This window comes from Oncorhynchus nerka, linkage group LG2, assembly GCF_034236695.1.
Source record: "Oncorhynchus nerka isolate Pitt River linkage group LG2, Oner_Uvic_2.0, whole genome shotgun sequence".
NCBI lineage: Eukaryota > Metazoa > Chordata > Actinopteri > Salmoniformes > Salmonidae > Oncorhynchus > Oncorhynchus nerka.
Window position 1 is genome coordinate 51,644,042 of NC_088397.1, and position 27,753 is coordinate 51,671,794.

Here is a 27,753-nt window from a genome sequence, read left to right on the forward strand (position 1 = left end):
CATGTAAAGATTTGATGTATTGCAGTAGGTAATACCCTATAAATAAATAAGATATCCATACTGCTTTTGAGCATACCATGTGGAGTAGAGTGAAGATGGTCTCTTTCAGTAAAGTACAGGCACCATTCATGTTGTCCATCTGTATAATTCCAAATCTCCCATCCTATGAGTACACTAACAACCCACCCCTCTTGCAGTAGTATACAGTGGTTCTTCCTTTAAAAGTTGCGTCATACTGCAGCACACCTTGCGGGCTACTGCAGAATTCTATGGCACATTATTTAATTGTCAGCCATTGTTACCATTAATACTAGATAGTGCTAGTTTGACTACCAGAGGGCATCTTTCAGAAGCATTTGATAGCCTTCAATATTGGCTGTACTAGAGAATTTAAAACCTTTTTTGTAAGAACATAGTATATGGGATTGATTTTAATAAATGTAACTTAAATAATTTGATTAATATTATGGTGTTTCTATTCCAAGAAAACCCCTCAGGGTTTCCCTTAGGAAGGACCGGAAAATATGGTGATGTACAACGTGACAGTAGGCTACAGTACTAAGAGCATAACATGTATGTAGGTGCTGAGGCTATATGACTGCGCCATCAAATTGATTATTTAGCAGACATCACTTGCTTATATTCAGTCAACACATATATCTTAAGAATATCATGGGATATAAATGAACATTTTAATTTCTCTTAGAATAAAAACCTTAGTGTAACAAGTTTTATACTGTTGCAAAAAAAATATTGTATTTTTCAGGGTGTGCATGTGCAGCACAGAGGAATAGCAATTCTTACACTATTGTTCTAAATTCAATCATCTTCTTCATCTTCATCATTCAGTTAATTGAAATTCAATTTTGAAGTCGTGCACAATTATCAGTTTCTATTTGGTTTATGTCACCCATTCATTGTCAGTTTAGCGCCTTGAGACCCAAAAGCATAATCAGTGCTCTAACTCCCCCTTGTGCTGGTCTGGAGCAATGAAGCAGTGACGCAGGGTACCGTACTAAACCACAAATTACCTCTAAATCCTGCAGCGTAATCTCAAAACTTTTAATTGAGCAACCGCTGTATATGGGCCCATGGCTTCCTATGCTGATAATCAAACCACTCACAGTATGTACATGATGACACCCAGGGCCCAGCAGTCCACTGGCCTGCCGTATCTCTGTCTCCCAACCACTTCTGGTGCTGCAGGGACACAAACACAGTTAAAGATTATCTCTTTATATCAGTAACAAAACAATACAATATAGCTCTCATATTTTTTCCTGCGCTCCCATAAACTGCTCCCCAAAACCAACTCTCGAAGATACCCACTGCTCCCTCTCCCAGGCAATCTGTGCTCCCCCTTAACCTTAACCTTAATCCCTCCCCCGCTCCTTCGACCGGTCCTTACCAAGGTACTCTGGGGTTCCACAGGGGTCTTTGATGAGCCCGGTCTCCAGCTTTGCCAGGTGGAAGTCACTGATCACTATTTTAGAGTGCTTCAGGCGGTTGAAGTACACCAAATTCTCCAGCTGAGAAAAGGAACAGGGCGATAGCCGACGTTTGCCCAAGTTTTGCTAAAGTAATCTCATTCAAAACTTACACAGACTTAGAGCAGACTTCATAATTGTTAAATATTGACGCAGTCAAACTCTTACTTTAGCATCACAAAAGTGTCTAAAAAGGACAGTCCAATTTTCTTTGTTCAAACAAAGCAAGACCAGTGTGGTGTCAATCTGATCAAGGACATTTGCATAATACATTTGCATTATAAATGTGCCTTTTCAGAAAAGTTTGCCTAAAAACACAGTCCAAGTCAAAAGTTTGGACACACCTGCTCATTCAAGGGTTTTTCTTTATTTTTACTATTTTCCACATTGCATAACAATAGTGAAGACATCAAAACTATGAAATAACACATATGGAAAAATGTAGTAACCAAAAATGTGTAAAACAAATCAAAATATATTTTATATTTGACATTCTCATTTTTGGTCAAATAGCCCTTACACAGTCTGGAGGTGTGTTGAGTCATTGTCCTGTTGAAAAATAAATGATAGTCGCACGAAGTGTAAACCAGATGGGATGGTATATCGCTGCAGAATGCTGTGGTAGCCATGTAGGTTAAGTCTGCCTTGAATTCTAAATAAATCACTGACAGTGTCACCAGCAAAGTACACCCACACCATCACACCTCCTCCTCTTCCATACTTCACGGTGGGAACCACACATGCGGAGATCATCTGTTCACCTACTCTGCGTCTCACAAAGACACAACGGTTGGAACCAAAAATCTCAAATTTGGACACATCAGACCAAAGGACATATTTCCACCTGTCTAATGTCCATTGCTCATGTTTTCTGCCCCAAGCAAGTCTCTTCTTATTATTGGTGTCCTTTAGTAGGGGTTTCTTTGCAGCAATTCCACTATGAAGGTCTGATTCTGTCTAATCCTGATCCGTTTCACCTGTCTTTGTGTTTGTCTCCACCCCCCTCCAGGTGTAGCCCATCTTCCTGATTATCCACAGTGTATTTACAGTGGCTTGCAAAAATATTCACCCCCTTGGTATTTTTCCTATTTTGTTGCCTTACAACCTGGAATTCCCCTTAAACCACTAGAGTGTTGCTTTAGCAGTATGCTTATGGTCATTGTCCTGCTGGAAAGTGAACCTCCGTCCCAGTCTCAAATCTCTGGAAGACTGAAACAGGTTTCCCTCAAGAATTTCCCTGTATTTAGCGCCATCCATCATTCCTTCAATTCTTACCAGTTTCCCAGTCCCTGCCGATGAAAAACATGGTGTTCTCAGGGTGATGAGAGGGGTTGGGTTTGCGCCAGACATAGCGTTTTCCTTGATGGCCAAAAAGTTACATTTTAGTCTCATCTGACCAGAGTACCTTCTTCCATATGTTTGGGGAGTCTCCCACATGCCTTTCTTTAAGCAATGGATTTTTCTGGCCACTCTTCTGTAAAGCCCAGCTCTGTGGAGTGTACAGCTTAAGGTGGTCCTATGGACAGATACTCCAATCTCCACTGTGGAGCTTTTCAGCTCCTTCAGGGCTATTTTTGGTCTCTTTGTTGCCTCTCTTGATTAATGCCCTCCTTGCCTGGTCCATGGGTTTTGGTGGGTGTCCCTCTCTTGGAAGGTTTGTTGTGGTGCCATATTCTTAACATTTTTAATGGTGCTCCATGGGATTTTCAAAGTTTTTTATATTTTTTTATAACCAACCCTGATCTGTATTTCTCCACAACTTTGTCCCTGGACTGTTTGGAGAGCTCCTTGGTCTTCATGGTGCCCCTTGCTTAGTGGTGTTGCAGACTCTGGGGCCTTTCAGAACAGGTATAGATATACTGAGATCATGTGAGACTTAAATTGCACACAGGTGGACTTGGTTGAACTAATTAGGTGACTTCTGAAGGTAATTGGTTGCACCAGATCTTATTTAGGGGCTTCGTAGCAAAGGGGTTGAATACATATACACGCACCACTTTTCCATTTTGTATTTTTAAGATTTTAAGTTATTTTTTAAATTTCACTTCACCAATTTAGACTATTTTGTGTATGTCCATTACAAAAAATCCAAATACATTTAAATTACAAGTTGTAATGCAACAAAATTGGAAAAACGACAAGGGGGATGAATACATTTGCAAGGCATTGTATACCTGTGTTCTCTGTTTGTCTATTGTCAGTTCGTCTTGTCTTGTCAGGTCTTACCACAGTGTTTTCCCATCTCGTTGCTTTCTCAAGTTCTGTTTCCTAGTTTCCCCAGTTCTGACCATTCTGCCTGCCCTGACACCGAGCCTGCCTGCCCTTCTGTACCTGTCTGACTCTGACCTGTTTACAAACCTCTGCCTGTCCTGACACCGAGCCTGGTTGCATTTATTTGGGCTGCAATCTGAGGTGCAGTTAATTGCCGATTTCTGAGGCTGGTAACTCTAATGAACTTATCCTCTGCAGCAGAGGTAACTCTGTGTCTTCCTTTCCTGTGGTGGTCCTCATGAGAGCCAGTTTCATCATAGTGCTTGATGGTTTTTGTGGCTGCAATTGAAAAAACTTTCAAATTTCTTGAAATTTTCCTGGATTGACTGACTGCTTATTGCTTATTTGAGCTGTTCTTGCCATAATATGAACTTGGTATTTTACCAAATAGGGCTATATTCTGTATACCACCCCTACCTTGTCACAATACAACTGATTGGCTCAAACGCATTAAGAAGGAAAGAAATTCCACAAATTCTATTTTAACAAGGCACACCTGTTAATAATTGAAATGCATTCCAGAGAATGCCAAGAATGTAAAAGCTGTCATCAAGGCAAAGGGTGACTATATATATATACAGTGCCAGTCAAAAGTTTGGCCACACCTACTCAGTCCAGGATTTTTATTATATATATATATATATATATACTTCAACCCAATTAAAAAAGTCAAAAATGTATTTAAAAGAACCAGTGGTGTTTAAAATAAGCAGTGGGCTTAGTACCTTGAGGTTCCTGTGGACAATGTGCAGGGAGTGAAGATAGGCCACGGCCTCCAACACCTGACGGACCACATTACTGGTGTCGCGCTCTGAATAGTAGCCCTGGTCCAGGATCCAATCAAATACCTCTCTGCCAGTAGCACTGTGGGGAGAAAGTGAGTGGCATGAAGCAGAAGCATGGTGCTGACCTACAGTAGATGCTTTCAGCCTGACTGTCTCTGGTTCAAATAATTCACAGATCCTTTTTAATAATACAACTTTATTTGATGTCTCTGACACGGAGACACATTGGGGAAAAATATGTTTGCATTACTATGCAATTACCATAGAAATGACACCTTGCCAAGGGCGAAGACATCAACATTTGACAAAATTACAGAGTCACCAAACATGCTTAATGTGATGATTTCTGATGGTTTACCTCATTATCAGAATAAAAGACCCACAAATCAATGCAATCATGGAGGATATGAGTACCATATATTTTGTGAATCAGTCATATAGACCCCAAAACAGATTTAGAGTTTTATACACTGCTGGAAAGAGGAGATTATTAGCTTCAAAACAATGTAGAACTTGTGTACCAACTGTTCAAATTGAGCACAGCATAGCTACAACAGAGATCAGCTGTTTAGAGAAAATCACCCCCAAAGTTTGTTGTTGGTTTTCCAATTGCAATCTGCACATCACAATGCAAGTCCCACTGTATAAAACATATTATTTGGCATCACTTGTAGCTGGTTTGCTACTCATTTAACAGTTTGACAAGATAGTGTATTACTAGCTAGATAATATGTTTAAAAATGAGTTTGTGGTTGTATTTGCCAGCTAAACAGCTAGTCAGCTAGCTTGTCAGTTGTCTGTTAGCTAGCCATTGACTCATTTTGAAAGGTGGATCTTCTTCTCCTCTGAGGCTTTCAAAGTGTACTGAAACTATGATTTCGACATTCAAATTAATTGGGTTAGCTCGAAAACATGTTCTATTGAATTCTGTTTTAATCCAACAACAGGCCATGCCAATATTTTTTATGAAATGTGCAAGTTTTATGCTAATGCACTAGCACGACTTACGACTGATTATGATAGAGCATGTCACATTTAATGTTTCTATGGTAATGTGTCAAATCCCCAAGAACACAGACTAATGAAAAAAATGGAGCATGCAGAAATGAATCATATCTGAATACCAAATGAAGGCTGCAGAAGGGTAGTTCAGAGCTGTGCTCATATTTACAGGGCCTTAGGCTACCACAGCTCATTCCCTATAAGTGCATAATCAACACATAGACCCCTGCTGCCACAAAAACAGGGGCGCAATCTCAACCAATCAGATGACTCAACTCACAGTTCAAGAAAGAGGAAGTACTCTTTTCTGGTCTTATAGAAATCCACCAGCTGAAGAATATTGGGGTGCTTCACCCTGGAGAGAGCAGGCCACAGGGGGAGAGAGGAGAGTTAGAAGGAGTGTACAGATGGAGAGAAATGGGAGTGCCTTCATTGAGATACACAGTACGGTATTACGGTATAATAATGCTCATGAATAAAACACAATAACAGTCAACCATGCAAAGAGGAACAGCAACCATGTGCAGGAAAGAAAATGCAGCAATAAACATAATCAATTTAATTAAAAAAGGACTGAGATCTGCATGCTTAAACATCTGAATTGATTAGGGCATTTATGTGCAATCACGACCACGCGGCAGAACAGTATGGCATGTTTGACCGTGACCACGATAACGACTGCACCGGCTAAGAAACTTCATGGTGAGTTTTGTCAGCGAGGCTAAGAGCAATGAAGAGTTTAACACTTCACATAATGTGTTAGACAACATGGAAACAATTGGCCGTATGTAGTCTGTGTGCTGCTGGCTTTCAATGGTGCTTCAGGGGATTGGACTGATGGAATGGTATCTTTTCCAGTCACTGAAAGTAATGGCCGCCAACCACAAGAAGATTGATCAAATCCTTCAGTTCCAGAGCTTGAAGAAACCAATTGAAATAGCGAGCCCTATGAAGGTCATGCTTTTGTGTATCGGGAGAAAAGACTCCACGTATTAGATAACCCTTCAAGAAATGACACTTTCATCTTCTATTAAGTGCATTGGCTTTTTCATCTGTATTCTTTGAGTTCCCTACTGCCTGCAACAAATTGTTTGATAAGACTCAGGTTATGCTAATTTTTACTAGAGAGGGAGGCAATGAAAGGGAGTCTGCCACAACCTGATGATGAATAAGAAGCCTAATGTGAGAAGAATATTTGAGGATTAACAAAGTTGGAGTAAATATTGCTACCCAGTGTGATCATTCAGTGGAATGTAGTTAGCTTTACTTTTTCATCAAAAATGCTGCAGACATATTTTGTTTTCTTTGTTATTCGCTCTAATGGATGTCTGCAAATTCACATAGGCCACTAGAATAATACACCATCTCGTATGAAACAAAAAGCATTTACAGAGAATAGTTTTGTGAACGCAGATGCAAAATGACAGAAAGCAGAGTTTAAAGTTCATAACAAAAACTCACATCTTTAAAATAAGGATCTCGTTTTTTGCAGCCTTCCGAACTTTCCTTCCATCCTTTTTCAGGAACTTTTTACAAGTAAACATTTTCAGTGTATTTTTGTCCTTGGCCCTGAAGATCTCACAGAACTCCTCTCTGAAAAGGAAATGCACAAACCCACACATTTATAAAGATCAACAGTACAGTTAATGGATTTCTAAATTAATTTTGTAAAGCCCTTGATTACAATTGAATCATTATTGGCCATGGTAACAGCATCCCTAGGTGGACTTGAATAAAGCATTTGTCTGTATTTAAGTCTTTTTTTAAAAAGTGAGCTCATTTTCTAATTATCTGGTTCCATATTGGACAAAGAAAAACACAGGCTAGAGGGCTGATATTGTGTTAACTGTATTTCCTGTTTGTTCAGACAGGTGGACTACTAAGAGCATACTTACGATTTAACAATCTGTCCCAGGTCATATTTATCTGTCACCTCTGAGGGATTGTTGTAATCCTTCTTTTCCCCGAGCGTCAAACAGCCAAATGGCATGGCCAATCCTGCCCTGAGGGAGAGCGAGAGAACGACCTGGTATCATGTAATGTCACACACTATTAGCCATTAGTGTACATTATTACACACCACATCAAACAGAATCCCTCAATAATGAAACATTGCACTGCACTGGTGGCGAGAAAGTCTTTCCAGAGTAAAGGGACTGATAAACAGCCAACGCCAGCTGATGCTATCACTTTTGAGCCGATTGTTTCACTTGACTACCGTAACAAGCCTTTGATAATCCTGTATTAACAAACACCCCTTTGATGGGCTGCAGAGCGTGATGTGAGGAGCTGCTAGGGGACTTAACTTTAAAAACAGATCTCATTTACAGCATGCAACAGTGTCAGTCAGCACCAGGGTTCTTTTGAGCAGTCTGAACAGGGGATCCGGATGCTAATGGAGGCAGAGCAGGAGAAGAGAAACACTAATGCAATTGTGCTCACTCAGCGAGGCTGCCAGTGTGCCACAGCAACAAGTGAAGCATTTCCAATTAGGAAAGAGGAGCGAGCGATTATGAGCAGAGCATCCGAAAACACAAATTAAAGCACTTTATGAGCTCCGCATCACACTTACGGATCTAATTTCAGTGCTGCTTTTCTCTCTCTCTAACCACACTGAGTGAAACTGAAGAAAACCTAACTAAGTTTACTGCTGAGAATCAAGATTTTATGGCAAGCTTAATTGGCATGTTATTTTTATGTTTGTTGGGTAGTTTGTATACTTTCTGAAAGACAGGACCATAGAGTCTAAAGACCAGATGGTAACATAACTTTTTCAGAACCCTCTTTCAAAGATAATTCGTAAAAATCCAAATAACTTACCAGATCTTCATTGTAAAGGGTTTAAACACTGTTTCTCATGCTTGTTCAATGAACCACAAACAATTAATGAACATGCACCTGTGGAACGGTCGTTAAGACACTAACAGCTTACAGACAGCAGGCAATTAAGGTCACAGTTTGAAACTAAAGAGGCCATTCTTCTGACTCTGAAAAACACCAAAAGAAAGATGCCCAGGGTCCCTGCTCATCTGCGTGAACGTGCCTTAGGCATGCTGCAAGGAGGCATGAGGACTGCAGATGTGGCCAGGGCAATAAATTGCAATGTCTGTACTGTGAGACGCCTAAGACAGCGCTACAGGGAGACAGGACAGACAGCTGAACGTCCTCGCAGTGGCAGACCACGTGTAACAACACATGCAGAGGATTGGTACATCCGGACATCACACATGCGGGACAGGTACAGGATGGCAACAACAACTGCCCGAGTTACATCAAGAACGCATAATCCCTCCATCAGTGCTCAGACTGTCCGCAATAGGCTGAGAGAGGCTGGACTGAGGACTTGTAGGCCTGTTGTAAGGCGGGTCCTCACCAGACATCACCAGCAATAACGTCGCTGGGTACAAACCCACCGTAGCTGGACCAGACGGGAATGGCAAAAAGTGCTCTTCACTGATGAGTCACGGTTTTGTCTCACCAGGGGTGATGGTCGGATTCGCGTTTATCGTCGAAGGAATGAGAGTTACACCGAGGCCTGTACTCTGGAGCGGGATCGATTTGGAGGTGGATGTTCTGTCATGGTCTGGGGCAGTGTGTCACAGCATCATCGAACTGAGCTTGTTGTCATTGCAGGCAATCTTAATGCTATGCGCTACAGGGAAGACATCCTCCTCCCTCATGTGATACCTTCCTGCAGACTCATCCTGACATAAACCTCCAGCATGACAATGCCACAAGCCATACTGCTCGTTCTGTGCGTGATTTCCTGTAAGACAGGAATGTCAGTGTTCTGCCATGGCCAGCGAAGAGCCCGGATCTCAATCCCATTGAGCACGTCTGGGACCTGTTGGATTGGAGGGTGAGGGCAGGGGCCAACTGATGTCTCAGTTGTTGAATCTTGTTATGTTCATACAAATATTTACACATGTTAAATTTTCTGAAAATAAACGCAGTTGACAGTGAGAGGACATTTATTTTTTTTGCTGAGTTTAGTTGTTTTAAGAGTCTGCAATAATGGGACGTTCATTCTTTCCTCTAATAGTGATCCTACAGTATGCAGTCATGAAAAGAAAGGAGTGTATGGACACATTTTGACATAGTTCCAATGCAGCAACTTTTCGACCAATGTGACTCTTCTCCGCAGCCTCTGCAGTCATCCCAGCTATGAAGTGGTCAGTTTGGAGAGAATCTGGATAAGTGAATGACTTAATAGCTCTATTTATAGTATCTCCCATTGTCTGAAACATATTACATTGTGTTCGATGTTAGAAGGCCCAATAGATAACATCTCATACCTTTGAATAGGGAAAATTTGAATACAATTACCTTGGATAATCTATCCCTATATTTCCCTGATCTGTCTGACATGGTTGTATGGCACACCAGGAGTGAATATCTCTATGCACACACAATAGCTGACTATGAGCTATTACTGAATCAATTATTGTCTGTGAGAATAAATTGGATGGAGGAAATCAGAGAGAGCGAGAGAGAGAGAGAGAGAGAGAGAGAGAGAGAGAGAGAGAGAGAGAGAGAGAGAGAGAGAGCAGCCAAGTGAGGGCAATCTGTTCAAAAGAACCCTGTGAACTGACTGGAAAGTCCATCAGAGACATCTGAAATGCAGAGAGGAAACGGTGCTCTCTCTGAGATATGTTTTTCATTTGAGGAGAGAGCCTGTGTTGTGTAGTGCAGGTGAGGCAAAGCGTTGACCTTTCTCAGCTCAATCTCTCACTCCGTTAGAGAAAGAGACTCCTGCAGGAGCATAATTTAAATGAGAGCAGAACTGGTCTGGCAGGCCACGCCATTAAACAAATGCATCAGGAAAAAATATATTCTACTAATGCACATACAAGACAATAAAAGGAACATGTTCATTCCCCAAGTGGCAATAACAGCCAGAGACAGAGAAAATTATAGAGAAAGAATGAGACAGACAGACAGAGAGAGAGAGAAAGAAGAGAGAGATTAAATAAAAGCCTGTCTGTTACGGTTCTCTTTTTTATAGCTCTGATTAGTTCTATTGGATTGGCCAAGGTCAAATTCAGGTCCATTAAAGTAACACATCTAATCAAACATGAATAATACAAATGGAAGTGATTTCAGATAAGATTTTTACTCTCAGTCACTCAACACACAGGTTCACAGAGAGTATTCTTTCTTTGATATCTAACTGCAAACGCAAAACTATTTCCATTAGAGAAAGAAATACATAGTACTTATTCTTAGAATCTCTGAAAAAAGGCTAAGAATGAACCTAAAGCACCCAAAGCTGCTTCCTTTTTATATTGATTAATTCACGTAGAAGCCAGAGGCACAAAGCAGAGGTATGAAATATGCAATGACGCAATGTAATAGCACATTTGGATTGACCACCATCAGCATTATCAGCATTATCTTCCTGTGTTCCTACCTTAATCTTCCAACGGGGAGAAGCGATCGATTGCGTGAGACACTTTACAGCACTCTGCAGTGTGACCCTCACCCAGACAGCAGCCCTGCAAGGGGGGCTTTCTATATCTCTGATGTTTTTCTGCAGACACAGCAAAGAATTATGGGAAGGAAAATTGATAACGTTAAAGAGCAAGGGTTGTTAGAAACAGCATGCCTTTTCCAATGAGGCAAGGTGATGAGCAAATTAGAATTTTTCTCCTGCCTATTGAAATCGATGTGAAACGCTCTTACTTCATGTTTCGGGATAAAGCTGAATTAAGTTTAACACACGGTACTGCAGTAAGGGATTGCTTTACAACCCAGACAAATGGTATCTGTCTGGGTAGGTAAACTTTACTTACAGGAGAGAACAGCCTTTCTGCTGCAAAAGCAGCAGCTACTCTTCCTGGGGTTCACACAAAACATGAAACCCGACATAATGTTTCTTATAAAAAGAAGTGATGCAGTCAGTGTCTCCTCAACTCTTATCCAAGAGAGACTGGCATGCATAGTATTTATATCATCCCTCTGATTACAATGAAGAGCAAGACGTGCTGCTCTGTTCTGGGCCAGCTGCAGCTTAACTAGGTCTTTCCTTGTAGCACTGGACCACACGACTGGATGATAATCAAGATTAGACTAAACTAGAGCCGGCAGAACTTGCTTTTTGGAGTGTGGTGTCAAAAAAAGCAGAGCATCTCTTTATTACGGACAGACCTCTCCCAAACTTCACAACCATTGAATCTATATGTTTAGACCATGACAGTTTACAATCTAAGGTAACGCCAAGTCATTTAGTCTCCTCAACTTGTTCAACAGCCACACCATTCATTACCAGATTGAGCTGAGGTCTAGAACTTAAGGAATGATTTGTACCGAATACAATGCCTTTAGTTTTAAAGATGTTCAGGACCAGTTTATTACTGGCCACCCATTCCAAAACAGACAACTCTTTGTTAAGGGTTTCAGTTACTTCATTAGCTGTGGTTGCTGATGCGTATATGGTTGAATCATCCGCAAACATGGACACATATGCTTTGTTTAATGCAAGTGGCAGGTCATTGGTAAAAATAGAAAAGAGTAGAGGGCCTAGAGAGCTACCCTGCGGTACACCACACTTTACATGTTTGACACTAGAAAAGCTTCCATTAAAGAAAACTCGTTGAGTACTATTAGATAGATAGCTCTGAATCCAGGATATGGCAGAGGTTGAAATGCCACTTTTTTTCAACAACAGGTTATGGTCAATAATATCAAAGGCTGCACTGAAATCTAACAGTACAGCTCCCACAATCTTCCTAATATAATTTTCTTTCAACCAATCATCGGTCATTTGTATCAGTGCAGTACATGTTGAGTGAAATATACCTTTGTTATCTACTTTTTTCTCTCTTTCTCTAGCTCTCCACTGTTCCCTGGGCGCCGAAGACGTGGATGTCGATTAAGGCAGCCCCCAACACCTCTCTGATTCAGAGGGGTTGGGTTCAATGCGGAAGACACATTTCAGTTGAAGGCACTCAGTTGAATGCTGACTTGGTATCCCCCTTTCCTTTCCTTTCCTTTTTCTCTCATGCAATGGACAAAGTGTGTGAAAGTGGTGCAGTGTTGTCTGTGCTCTCCCTCTCTCTTTCCTCCCTCTTTCTTGCAACACATTCCCACCATTCTAAGACGAACATTCTTGACATTCATTTTTTTCATCCGTCCTAAACCCTGGGGATTGCTGTAGGGTCAGGACGACTCAGATATTGCTTTCCATCCCTGGAATTGAGTGACTATGAGACAGTCAATATGGAGGGGCAGGACAACAACCGTATGGACTAAAGAAAGACTGGTGTCAGAAGGTCGCTGATGTTCTAATATTTGCCATTTACTGTCTCGCACTCTGATGAGAGAGAGGGTCACCGAAAATAGGCTATGAGGACATGTTATTTCTCCACTTCAACCTAACATGGAACCCAAACCGGCTGCACGCGTGCGCGCCATCGTGCATACATTTATTTTGTCCCCTACACCAAACTCGATCACGACATGCAGGTTAAAAAATCAAAACAAACTCTGAACCAATTACATTAATTTGGGGACAGGTCGAAAAGCATTAAACATTTATGGCAATTTAGCTAGCTAGCATCCACTTGCTAGCTAATTTGTCCTTATTTAGCTAGCTTGCTGTTGCTAGCTAATTTGTCCTGGGATATAAACATTGAGTTGTTATTTTACCTGAAATTTACCTGAAAGGTTCTCTGCTCCGACAATTAATCCACACATAGAATGGTCAACCGAATCTTTCCTAGTCATCTCTCCTTTTTGGATTTTTCTTCTCTTGACTTTATATTGCGATTGGCAACTTTCATAAATTAGGCGCATTACCGCCACTGACCTCGTTTGTCTTTCAGTCACCCACGTGGGTATAACCAATGAGGAGATGGCACGTGGGTGCCTGCTTCTATAAACCAATGAGGAGATGGGAGAGGTAGGACTTGCAGTGCGATTTGCCTCACAAATAGAACTGACTTCTATTTTAGCCCTTGGCAACGCAGATGCTCGTTGGTACGCGAGCAGTGTGGGTGCAATAATTTAATAATATAGATTTCTAAATGTATTTTGCAATGCTCGCGTGTAGTCAGCCTGTAAACATGACATTGAAATACATGCTCTGATGGTGTGAGTGACTTTGAAAAGTATTTTCAAAACTGATGTGATTGTTCCAGTATTAGCAACTTGAAATACTATGAAGATGGCAGAAAATAACCAATCAAGCATTAAGTGCAGTGGAGTCTAGCGCAAATTGAAGAGAGCCTACTGTATTCTCTTGAATTGGCCTTTTAGATTAACGAGTAACATGATAATTGCAGGAAAATTGCCACTGTGGAGACAGGTTAGAGAATAGTGAGTTGCTTTCTTAGTGTGAGGCTTGAGAGTGTGATGGTGGAGAGGGGAGGGGACCAGGCTAGAGGCTGGCTGGCTTGCTGGCTGGTTAAGTGTGGGCTGAATGTCAGTGCTGTCAGAGGCAATGCAGGCCCAGCCAAAGATCACCCCTGGCAAACAAATTAAATGCTGCATCTAGCCATAAAGAAGTAAACCAAAAGGGCACCATATCTTCTGATTCACATCTACGACATCTTCCGGATGGCTCTTTATGCTCCCTGAGATGTTTTGTGTGTTAGTCATAATCCTTGTGGCCTGAATAAGTGCACTGCTAGCAATAGAGTATGGCAACAAAACAATCAATTACAGAGTTCTAACGGACTTCAACGGTACACATCGTGGACAATATCCATAAAGTACAATCTTTCCACACAGTAGTACATACTTTACAGAGCCTATTTCTCTAGCCATGTATACTATATGAGGTAGGGGCCTCGCCCACCTTCCCTGCAACCTTACTGGAGACAGAAAAAATGCAAGCGTTTCTTAAACACCTTCTAATTCCTATCACAATGTCAAAATGAAATGAAAGTTGCCCATCCAATTCAGTGAAATCAAATTTATTTTAACCAAAGGCAATACAAAAGTGAATTATTGCATTTGCAACCATTACACTGTGAAAGGTAAAGCTGCCTTGCATGCAGATATGCTAATGAACGTTATCCATCCTGGATGTATAACAGAAAAAAGTCCTAAAAAGGTCAAGGATGTCTCCGATTCAAGGTGAACTTTGAATCAGCATTGAACAGCTTCAATGCGCCTTGCCATACATTCTGGAACTCTATTGGAGGAATGCAACACAATTCTTCCACGAGAAATTCCATAATTTAGTGTTTTGTTGATGGTGGTGGAAAAATACTGTCTCAGGCGCCGCTCTAGAATCTCCCATAAGTGTTCAATTGGGTTGAGATCTGGTGACTGATACACATACACATACACACGCACACACACACACACACACACACACACACACACACACACACACACACAAACACACACACACACACACACAAACACACACACACACACACACACACACACACACACACACACACACACACACACACACCTGAGTTTCCGTTAGGAAAATGTGGCGCCGGACATTTGACCGGCAGCATTTTAATTCACAAGACATTTAAGAAATTTACCGGAACCATATCCATTGGTTGTGTAACCTGATTAGGGCATCCACCCACGGTTCTCAGAATGACAGAAATCACATTTAGTTTATGGTAATTCATCTTAAAAGAACATGCAACTCGGATGCAACGGCGTGCATCATTTTTACTGAATTAAGATGAGCAATTTGAAGACGGTAAAGTACAGCCTTCCTGCCTAATCCCACCATTACATTTTTAGGTATTTTATTAGGATCCCCATTAGCTGTTGCAAAAGCAGCAGCTACTCTTCCTGGTGGTTAACACAAAACATGAGATAATACAGAACATGAATAGAAAAGCACAGCTCAAGGACAGAACTACATACATTTCTTACGCATAAACACAAACTATCTAGGTCACATAGGGGAGAGGTGCTGTGCAGTCAGGTGTTGCATTGTCTGTTTTTTGAAACCAGGTTTGCTGATTATTTGAGCAATATGAGATGGAACCAAGTTCAATGCAGTAATGGCTCTATATAATACTGTACGCTTTCTTGACTTTTATCTGGTTTTGGGGACTGTGAAAAGACCCCTGGTGGCATGTCTGGTGAGGTAAGTGTGTGTGTCAGAGCTGTGTGTAAGTAGCCTATGCAGACATTTTGGAATTTTCAACACTCTCCTTAACTACTAACCAAGAGAGACTGGCATGCATAGTATTTATATCATCCCTCTGATTACAATGAAGAGCAAGACGTGCTGCTCTGTTCTGGGCCAGCTGCAGCCTAACTAGGTCTTTCCTTGTAGCACTGGGCCACACGACTAGATAATAATCAAGATTAGACTAAACTAGAGCCTGCAGAACTTGCTTTTTGGAGTGTGGTGTCAAAAAAGCAAAGCATCTCTTTATTACGGACAGACCTCTCCCCATCTTTACAATGCGCCACGCGTCCCTAAGGATAGGGGAAGCTTTCCTGCAAGTAAAATGAATTAAATTGCCAAAATGACATAGCCTAACTAGCTAACTCCTGTCTATAGAGAAATAAATATATCATTCAAAATAGACTGCTACACCAGAAAGCATGATTTGGCCACAGAGGATTGATCATTAGCTTCTTTTAAAAAAGTGGATTGTCTTAAATTGCATAGTTTGGCAGAGCACGCTGCAAATACCAAATAGATTATTGTTGAGTTGCGAGTGTCAGTGAAAAGCAGAGCAACCCATAATTGCAATATTTAAAAAGACAATGGCTGAAAAACAGTTTGGTAAACAAATGGCAATTGCTGTAAAAAGAAGACATTGAAAAGACTCCAATCTGTCTTTTAGTTATCAAGATTCTCAACAGTGGAGAACATCGGTCATATCCCCAGTGAGTGTGCATATTCACTGTCTTTATCATTGGGTCAGTGACACTTTTGTTTGTTTTTGGACAATTTCCTCCTCCAGGTTAGATGGACATCATATTGTATTTGTGTCTCCCTTTTTCGTAGGCCGATTATATGGATCAGATAACGTTGTTTTAATTGATATGTTTGTCAGTGTCAGCAGAGTAACCTACCCTGTCATTTTTGTTGTATTAAAAAAAAATCTGCTAATGTCCCCAGTCATATAACATTATGATTATCCAATCTAATCATCACATTAGGAACAGTAGGTTATTTTACATAAGTCTGCAAATGCAAGGATGCATGGAATACGTTATTACAAAGGTGCATTTTCATGGTTCTAAATGAGCTTCCCTGAACTTGAAACCCACGCGCCGCCTATGTAAGAATAATTGCCCACATTTACAATCCTCCATAGTAGAAAAGTTGACATATTCTATTGGTCAGCTTACCGTTCTGTGCAAGAAAGAAATAGCCTATTACAAACAGACTTTGGGAAAGTTGTAGGATGATAGATCCCAAAATCATACAACCAGTAAGGCTACATGTCAAAAACATAAAAATGCAATGAGGCAGTAGGCTTCGAGCTAATGTTAGTTCCATAATGCAAATAGCGGGAAAACACCATTGTGAGCGGTTTCCTGTGAGAGATTAAAATATCCATTACAAATATGCAACAACTAGCATGAGTTGCTAATATGACTAGGATTGTGCCTGTGGCTACTCGACAATGAAAGAAAGTTGATATGAAAACCAATAGAACATAAAATTAAAATGCTACTGGTTTCAATGGCATATGATTTTGGTTAGGCTACTTTGAAGCAAAGACATGCCTCATAATATGCAGTAAAACATTCCGATTTCAAAAAATCTAAATGCATTCTGCCTCCAGCTCATTTCAAAGTGGTGTGTGAATGGGGAATGGGAAGCACGCTTCAATTACCAGTTAAGAAATAAAAATAGTAGCTATTTTTAATCGTAGCCATTGTTTTTTATTTATTTATTTTTTTACACGTGTGCCTTTAGAATTGTTACGCAATCATTTGGCTTATTAAAGCACATGTTTCATCCAGCAGCAACAAACAGCTGTTTGAGCTGTATCAGCAGCCCTCACAGTACATCGACTGGTATTTCAATCAATTAATAGGCTAAAATGCATTATTTTGCAATTGGATTAATTTTCTCCTCCCTGACAATTGGCCAGCGTCAATTTAATTTACTATTACCAGCTAACGGAAACCCTGACACACACACACACTTTAAACACCCTATGCTCCTTTGAGACCCACTCTAACATCCCTCAAAGTCACTGAGATCTCTTCTTCGAGCCATGGTAGCCAAAATAATGGCCAATTGGGAATTTTCATACATTTACATTTACATTTAAGTCATTTAGCAGACGCTCTTATCCAGAGCGACTTACAAATTGGTGCGTTCACCTTAAGACATCCAGTGGAACAGCCACTTTACAATAGTGCATCTAAATCTTTTAAGGGGGGTGAGAAGGATTACTTTATCCTATCCTAGGTATTCATACATTCATACATGACCTTAAGCATGATAGGATGTTAATTGCTTAATTAACTCAGGAACCACACCTGTGTGGAAGCACCTGCTTTCAATATACTATCTATCCCTCATTTACTCAAATGTTTTTGGCACTTAACTCCATCCCATCATTGTTTGCTGAATAATTGTTTTGAACGAAAGTGAACATAACTATAAAACAAAGCAAGCAAAGTGGTAAACATTGAAGCCTTTATATGGGTTACGGGGGAAAACTAGCCCTTATACATTGGTTAGGGGTTATTTCCTAGTGTGTACAAAACATTACTTTAGTCAAGTAGTGAATACTGAGACATTGCTTCCTTGAAAAAGCTCGCTGGGAAAGAACAACATTCTGCATATGAACTAACTCAGTACAATCTTTGACATTTTTGCATGTTGCGTTGATATTTTTGTTCAGTATATTTTTAAGAAAAAAATACTTTTACTGCACAGTTCCGCTGGCCTACTAATGAAAGTTGCAATGCAGCATATTAGAATTGCTGTTTCAACCATTGCATTCCAGGGAGGGATGTTGAGTTGAGAGAGAAGAAAGAGTATAACAAGGAAAAAGGAGCAGGATAACAACCCCGGATTGGGAATAAACGGGTTGAAGGGAATAGGCATCAATCACCAGTGTAAAGGAAGGAGGATTAGAATGAAGACTGAGGGAGAGATGGAGAGAGAGGAGAGAGGGACAGTCAGATGAATTATTGATGTCTGCCGGTCTGGGCCTGTAGTGGTTGATGTCTCTTGTATATGAGAATCGATGTGTCCCGCGGCATTTTCTCAACAGTCGGCTCAAGAAGGCAGGCAGTTCTCTCCCTCTCTCTCTCTTTGTGTCATAATTACCATCCCTCGCTCTCTCTCTCTCTCTCTCTATCCACTCCTAGCTCAGATTGTGCGTCTTTCTGCCCACTGTCTGTCTGTCTGCACCTCACACAGACGACCTCTCTGATGAATACATTACATCTTCATTTGCTCACCAGACAGTGCCTGTCAAGGACCATTGGTGACTGACGGTTTTGCAAAGCAGCCAAATATACTTTAATTCCTGGAGCTGATTCAAAAGCCATGACCCAATGTTCAGCTTTTCCCCGTACAGCTGCTTTGTATCCGGTCAGACAAACATGTCACAGCTACGCTGTAGTCATATATTTTCACAGATTCTTCCAATTCATAGAGTTCTATATCTGTGTGACTAGTTTTCTTTTCAGTGAATCTCCAATTTCATTAATAGAAGATATCTCCTGCAGCCATTCCTCCTATGTACACCCTCTTCACTTACTTCACTCACCCTGTGTCACCTCTATTACCGTAACTTTAGTCCTGCTAGGAGTCCATGACTATTCATCTACATTGAACTGAAGACTACAGCAGGGTTCCCCAACTGGCGGCCTGCATTGGTCTGTGGGTGATTTTATTTGCCCCCCCCCCCCCCCCAAGATTTCTGAGCAAAAGAAATACAACCTTTTTTGTATCCTTTTTTAAATGTTGGACATACAAGACTGTAATAACACCAGCAAATCAGCTCCAAGTTATATTAATTTTTGAGATCTGTTACAAAATATTCCCACGCATAATAGAGAGATATATGTGATCGTAAATAAATGTAAGCAAGGTTTTACATTACTATGTTTTAGTTAAAAAAATAAATCTGTTTGGGCATCTTGCAGTCAATTTACACTCTACAAGTGATTTGTAATTATGTTCCGGCCCCATGACCATCTGGGCCTGACCAATAGATTACATGAAGAGGCTACTACAGCAATGCAAGGGCTTTTTGTGTGGAATACAGTATACAGTTGAAGTCGGAAGTTTACATACACTACGGGCGACCAGGCCGTTTGCTGCAACACAATAAAAGCAATATCTAAACAAACAGCAGTTACAGTTGAAGTCGGAGGTTTACATACACTTAGGTTGGAGTCATTAAAACTCGTTTTTCAACCACTCCACAAATCTCTTGTAAACAAACTATAGTTTTGGCAAGTCGGGTAGGACATCTACTTTGTGCATGACACAAGTAATTTTTCCAACAATTATTTACAGACATTAGTTCACTTATAATTCACTGTATCACAATTCCAGTGGGTCAGAAGTTTACATACACTAAGTTTACTGTGCCTTTAAACAGCTTGGAAAATTCCAGAAAATTATGTCATGGCTTTAGAAGCTTCGGATAGGCTAATTGACATCATTTGAGTCAATTGGAGGTGTACCTGTGGATGTATTTCAAGGCCTACCTTCAACCTCAGTGCTTCTTTGCTTGACATCATGGGAAAATCAAAAGAAATCAGCCTAGAGCTCAGAAAAACATTTGTAGACCTCCACAAGTCTGGTTCATCCTTGGGAGCAATTTCCAAACACCTGAAGGTACCACGTATATCTGTACAAAAAATAGTGCGCAAGTATAAACACCATGGGAACACGCAGCCATCATACCACTCAGGAAGGAGACGCGTTCTGTCTCCTAGGGATGAACGTACTTTGGTGCGAAAAGTGCAAATAAATCCCAGAACAATTACCAAAGACCTTGTGAAGATGCTGGAGGAAACAAGTACAAAAGTATCTATATCCACAGTAAAACATCTCGACATAACCATATCTCATATCTCGACATAACCTGAAAGGACGATCAGCAAGGAAAAAGACACTGCTCCAAAACCGCCATAAAAAAGCCAGAATACGGTTTGCAACTGCACATGGGGACAAAGATCGTACATTTTGGAGAAATGTCCTCTGAAACAAAAATAGAACTGTTTGGCCATAATGACCATTGTTATGTTTGGAGGAAAAAGGGGGAGGCTTGCAAGCCGAAGAACACCATCCCAACCGTGAAGCACGGGGGTGGCAGCATCATGTTGTGGCGGTGCTTTGCTGCAGGAGGGACTGGTGCACTTCACAAAATAGATGGCATCATGAGGTAGGAAAATTATGTGAATATATTGAAGCAGCATCTCAAGACATCAGTCAGGAAGTTAAAGCTTGGTCGCAAATGGGTCTTCCAAATGGACAATGACCCCAAGCACACTTCCAAAGTTGTGGCAAAATGGCTGAAGGACAACAAAGTCAATGTATTGGAGTGGCCATCACAAAGTTGTGGGCAGAACTGAAAAGGCATGTGCGAGCAAGGAGGCCTACAAACCTGACTCAGTTACACCAGCTCTGTCAGGAGGAATGGGCCAAAATTCACCCAACTTATTGTGGGAAGCTTGTGGAAGTCTAATCGAAACGTTTGACCCAAGTTAAACAATTTAAAGGCATTGCTACCAAATACTAATTGAGTGTATGTAAACTTCTGACCCACTGGGAATGTGATGAAAGAAATAAAAGCTGAAATAAATAATTCTCTCTACAATTATTCTGACATTTCACATTTTTAAAATAAAGTGGTGATCCTAACTGACCTAAGACAGAGAATTTTTACTAGGATTAAATGTCAGGAATTGTGAAAAACTGAGTTTAAATGTTAAGTTGTATGTAAACTTCCGACTTCAACCGTAGCCCTGTCCACTTTGCTAGTGCTACAGTGTCTGAATGACATCGAAGCCCATCATGACGTATATTCTAAACCACGTCAAACCTTCTCAGGTCTGAGAGACTGCCACTGATGCTGATGCTCCTCTGTGCCTTTGCATGTCAGGGGGAAGACAGAGACACAGAGAGAAAATATTAGAGGGTCAAATAAGAGGGCTTCTCTATCAATTATTCCCGTTTCTCTCAAATGCAGCTTGCTGACTAGTTATGAGCAGGTCGTGAACGATTCTTTATTTTTGAACAACTCTTTTTACTGACTGGAGAGTCATCATTTGTTTTTCTGAGAGAATCGTTCATTTTAGTCGCTAGTTTGACCTGCTGGCTGGCTGCCATAATTCTACAGCAGCGTTAATACGCTCAGAGCGGCTCCGGAGACGTGCTCCGACCAACAGCTGTCTGTCATATATGCACGCAGAAAAAATGGATCATGCTGGAGGCAGCATAAGGAAGAGAAATACATGTTTAGAACTGATAATTGATCGCATGGTGCAAGAATGAATGTAATTAACTGATTATTGAATATTAAGATGTGCACAGCTTTGTAGAACCAAAAGATGCACACAAATAGGGATGCACATTTTGGGGAATATTCAGACGTGGAAACTTTGTGGGAATTAACAGGAATATATGGGAATTAACGGGAATATGTGCAAATTAATATTAATACCATTTAAATGTAGATGTTTTTTGCATTGGATATACAGTGTATTTACCATATCATATGGAGACAGAAACAGAAACCTTTTACATAAACCTTTTAAGTAGACATAATTGCAAATGATTAAATCCTTCCAATAGAAATAAAACAAATATTTAGTTACGAATTTAACTTTAATTAAATGAGTTGCCACTTCACATGGGATGATTTCACTAAACAACAAAAGGGAATATTGAATGATCCATCGCATCTCCCCAAAACCTTTCAACATAGATCAGTAAAATGAATGTAGAAACTAAAGCTTGGTTGTCTCCCTCTCAAGCATCCATGTCTTCTCCCTGGACCTCCTCAATGTCCACCTCTGGAACATCAAACTCTGAGGCCTCATCTTCACTGTCACTTTCCAACCTGGTTGAGGATGGCTCGTTGTTAGGCTCAAAAAGCCTCTAATTTGCCCGGATGGCCATACATTTTTCAACCTTTGCATTGGTCAGCCTGTTGCGTGCTGTGCTGTGTGTGTTCTCAAACAAGGACGAGTTGCGCTCTGAGATGGCTGATGTTGGTGGGATTTGGAGAATGATGGAGGCAACAGGGGAAAGAGCCTCAGATCTACCAGTTGGCTGATTAGATGTTGGCACGACTGCCATATTGAATCTCCATCTCAAAGCCCTTGCTTGGAAGTGTACTTCGCCGGGCTGCCAAGAACCTTGCCCTCATCCAGACCAAGGTGGCAAGACACAGTAGTGATGACACCATAGGCCTTGTTGATCTCTGCACCAGACAAGATGCTCATGCCAGCATACTTGGGGTTCAGCATGTACACTTCGGCGTGTATGGGCTTCAGGCAGAAGTCTTCACACTTTTTGATGTATTTCAGAATGGAAGTTTCCTCTGCTTGGAGCAACAGTGAAGTGGGCAGGGCAGTACAGATTTATTCTCTTACATCTTACAAGCAGAGTCTGAACATCAGACAGGATGGCATTGTCTCCCTCAATCCGTGCAATGGCTACTGCTATAGGTTTCAGGAGTGTCAGGCTGCTTACCACTCTCTCCCAAAATACATCATCCAGGAGCATCCTCTTGATGGGGCAGTCCATGTCGGCAGACTGTTATATGGCCATTTGTTGGAGAGACTCCTTCCCCTCCAGGAGACTGTACAACTTGATAAAAACACCACCCAAACGGGTGTTGCTGGGCAGCTTCAATGTGGTGCTCTTATTCTTCTCACTTTACTTCGTAAGGTAGATTGCTGCTATAACTTGATGACCCTTCACATACCTACCATTTCCTTGGCTCTCTTGTAGAGTGTATCCATTGTTTTCAGTGCCATGATGTCCTTGAGGAGAAGATGCAATGCATGAGCAGCACAGCCAATGGGTGTGATGTGAGGGTAGGACTCCTCCACTTTAGACCAAGCAGCCTTCATGTTCGTAGCATTGCCTGTCACCAGCGCAAATACCTTCTGTGGTCCAAGGTCATGGATGACTGCCTTCAGCTCATCTGCAATGTAGAGACTGTTGTGTCTGTTGTCCCTTGTGTCTGTGCTCTTGTAAAATACTGGTTGAGAGGTGGAGATGATGTAGTTAATTATTACTTGCCCACGAACATTCAACCACCCATCAGAAATGATTGCAATACAGACTGCTTTCTCTATGATTTACTTGACCTTCACTTGAACTCTACATCGAGCAAATGAGTAGATATAGCATGTCTGGTTGGAGGGGTGTATGCTGGGCGAAGAACATTCAGAAATCTCTTCCAATACACATTGCCTGTGAGCATCAGAGGTGAATCAGTTGCATACACAGGATTGAGCAAGACATTCATCAGCATTTCTCTGACTACGTTCCTCCATTGAGTCAAAAAAACTTCTGATTCCAGGAGGACCATGAGCTGTTGCTATCGATAAGGTGTCTGATTCATCATTTTCACCTCGAATAGAAGTAAAGGGACTTTGGTCAGGGGTTGCTTGTCGTGAACGCTGAGGGAACTTTAAGCACTTGGCTAGATGATTCTGCATCTTTGTTGCATTCTTCATATATGATTTGGCACAGTATTTGCAAATTTACACAGCTTTTCCTTCTACATTACCTGCAGTGAAATATCTCCACACCTCAGATAGTGTCCGTTGACATTGAGTCAAAAGATTTGTTATTTTCACTGAACAAGTAGAAAAGATCAGATTCAGTAAAAAGAGACGAACTTCCCTTCACTATCACTGACAGCTCCTCGAAGCCATGTGCATTAAACAGCCTTTGGAACTGCTGCTTCTTACAGTTTCCCCAATGCAGTTTTGCCACAGCAGCATTGTCAGTCATTCCCTCTGAGCTGTGCTGCCTTCTCAACCCTCCCAACTGTCCAGGCTGGTCTCATAGACTAGACGTAACATACAAAAATCCAGGACACTCAAATTAGTATGATATGTTGTGTTTGATATGGTTACATAAGACAGAACATTATTTAAGGCTAAACTAAAGGAAGAAGGGTGGGTGGGCGTAAAATGTGAATGTCTAGCGACCGAAAGGTTGCATGTTATAATCTCATCACGGACAACTTGAGCATTTTAGTTAATTAGCAACTTTGCAACTACTTATACTTTTTTTGCTACGTAGCATGTCAGCTAACACTTTGGGGGGGCAGGTAGCCTAGTGGTTAGAGTGTTGGGCCAGTAACCGTAACTAACTAATGTTAGCCACCTAGCTAATGTTAGCCCCCACCCCCCAAAAACATTGAATTTGTAACATATCATATGACTTGTCATTTGTTACAGTCAAAGCCAGAGGCATTAATCTGACTATTCTTGTTTCATAACAGAGATAACCAGAGATCTATGTATGCCAGCAGCTCCTCTCTGCATCCTGTAAGCTGCCAGGGTGAACAGAAGAAATCCCTTTTTGCCACCCTCTCCTTTTTAACCATGGCAGAGCCCTGGTAATACAGTCACAGAGAGACAGTGAATGTGAGACACTACGGGAGTGTTATATTCAGTGTTGGTAGCTGATCCATCAATATGTTTTAACCTATATATTCACTACATTACCAAAAGTATGTGGACACCTGCCTGTCTAACATCTCATTCCAAAATCATGGGCATTAATGTGGAATTGGTCCCCCCTTTGCTGCTATAACAGCATCCACTCTTCTGGAAAGGCTTTCCATAAGATGTTGGGACATTGCTGCGGGGACTTGCTTCCTTTCATTTGGGCAGGTAGCGTTCTCCTGGAATCCACCAAACCCAGATTTGTCTGTAGGACTGCCATTCATCACTCCAGAAAACTTGTTTCCACTGCTAGAGTCCATGGTGGCGAGCTTTACACCACTCCAGCCGACGCTTGGCATTGCGCATGGTGATCTTACACGGAACCTAAACCGGCTCCGCGCGTGACCAGTTGTGCGCTATCATGCATAAATGTATTTTGTCCCCCTACACCAAACGTGATCACGACACGCAGGTTAAAATATCAAAACAAACTCTGAACCAATGACATTATTTTGGAGACATTTTAAACATTTATGGCAATTTAGCTAGTTAGCTTGCATATGCTAGCTAATTTGTCCTATTTAGCTAGCTTGCTGTTGCTAGCTAATTTGTCCTGAGTTATAAACGTTGAGTTGTTATTTAACCTGAAATGCACAAGGACCTCTACTCCGACAATTAATCCGCACATAAAACGGCCAACCGAATCGTTTCTAGTCATCTCTCCTCCTTCCAGGCTTTTTCATCTTTGAACTTATATGGTGATCGCATCTAAACATTCATAGTATTACCACGACAACCGGCAACAAAGTTCGTCTTTCAATCACCCACGTGGGTATAACCAATGAGGAGATGACACGTGGGTACCTGCTTCTATTAATCAATGAGGAGATGGAAGAGACTTTCAGCACGATCTGCATCAGAAATAGAAATTACTTTTATTTTAGCCCTTGGCATCGCAGACGCTCGTTGGCGCGCGAGCGAGCAGTGTGGGTGCAATAATTGAATAACATTGATTTCTACATTTATTTTGCGATGCTCGCGCATGCCACGTCTCCGGTCTGGTCAGCATGTTAGTTAGGCTTGTGTGTGGCTGCTTGGCCATGGTAACCCATTTCATGGAATTCCTGACAAACAGTTATTGTGCTGACATTGTTTCCTGAGGAAGTTTGAAAATCAGTGGTGAGTGTTGCAACCGAGGACAGATGATTTGTACGTTCTGCATGCATCAAGACACACAGCTGTCCCGTTCTGCGAGCTTGTTTGGCCTACCACTTCGCAGCTGAGCCATTGTTGCTCTTAAACGTTTCTATTTTACAATAACAGCACTTACTGTTAACTATGTCACCTCTAGCAGGGCAGAAAGATGACAAACTGACTTGTTGGAAAGGTGCAATGTTGAAAGTCACTGAGCTCTTCAGTAAGGCCATTCTACTGCCAATGTTTGTTTATGGAGATTGAATGGCTGTGTGCTCGATTTTATACCCCTGTCAAAAATGAGTGTGGCTGCAGTAGCCAAATTCACTAATTTGAAGGGGTGTCCACATACTTTTGTACATATAGTCTATATATGATTCAAACTCACAATGATCTTGATATCAGAAATGTAAAATGTACATGTGTAACAGTATAACTTTAGACCGTCCCCTCGCCCATACCCGGGCGCGAACCAGGGACCCTCTGCACACATCAACAACAGTCACCCACGAAGCATCGTTACCCATCGCTCCACAAAAACCGCAGCCCTTGCAGAGCAAGGGGAACTACTACTTCAAGGTTTCAGAGCAAGTGACGTCACCGATTGAAACGCTATTTAGCGCGCACCGCTAACTAAGCTAGCTGTTTCACATCCGTTACACATGCAAGTTAATTCCTGCAAAACATGTACAGATTAGGGATGCACGATATATCGGTGAACATATCGGAATAGGCCAATATTAGCTAAAAATGCCAACATCAGCATCGCCCGATATCTAGCTTAACTCCGATGTTAAAAACCGATGTCAAAGCTACCGTGCATACCTATATAACGTAGATACATGACGTAATGACGGCACGTAAAATGTTGCGCTAGACGCGCAACACAGCATTCCTCTCCTAGCCCACACAATGTCTGCTGTGTGGATCGAGCAGTCAACGAGTCATTTGAAAGAGAAAGAACATTTCAGCGAGACAACTCAAAGGCAAGATAATGGAATTCATTGCCCTTGACACTAAACCGTTCTCTGTCGTGGGTGATGTTGACTTTCGCCGACTGGTCAAGCACACTACCAAGTGCGCTATTTTTCAGATGTTGCCCTACCGGAGTTACACAGTAATAGCGTCACTGCTATTAGCTTCACGACATACATACTATGGAACGCCATTAGGGTCTTTGCATGTCACAAAAGATACAGTAGCACTGTGAAAGTTGTACAAAAAAAGTCTGCAAAAAGCAGCTTCAGCCACAAACAATGTGTTTACAATACCGCGTTGGTAATAAAGCATCATTTGTTTGACTGCAACTTCTGGGGTAGCTAGCTTTAGCTTGGTACCTAACTAGCACCAATACAACCAGCCTGAAAACAATGACCAGTAGAAACTGCAGTCATTTTCATTATTCTTAGCAATGATTTAGGAATCCTTGTGAGTAAGTATTAGCTAGATTGCCA

General features: G+C 41.3%; 1 protein-coding gene across 2 annotated transcripts in view; it reads right to left on the reverse strand.

Moving 5' to 3' along the window:
- Positions 1–27,753, reverse strand: part of LOC115137278 (caM kinase-like vesicle-associated protein) — a 75,276-nt gene that overhangs the window by 6,746 nt on the left and 40,777 nt on the right. The window contains exons 2-8 of one of the 2 annotated variants that reach the window (XM_029673506.2): positions 10,956–11,075; positions 7,441–7,548; positions 7,007–7,138; positions 5,826–5,900; positions 4,484–4,622; positions 1,409–1,529; positions 1,125–1,200 (exon numbers count right to left, since the gene is read on the reverse strand). In XM_029673506.2, coding sequence (XP_029529366.1) covers positions 1,125–1,200; positions 1,409–1,529; positions 4,484–4,622; positions 5,826–5,900; positions 7,007–7,138; positions 7,441–7,535 — 638 coding nt within the window. In that variant the 5' untranslated portion in view covers positions 7,536–7,548; positions 10,956–11,075. The remainder of the gene's footprint in view (positions 1–1,124; positions 1,201–1,408; positions 1,530–4,483; positions 4,623–5,825; positions 5,901–7,006; positions 7,139–7,440; positions 7,549–10,955; positions 11,076–27,753) is intronic. The other variant, XM_029673515.2, reaches the window with a different exon arrangement.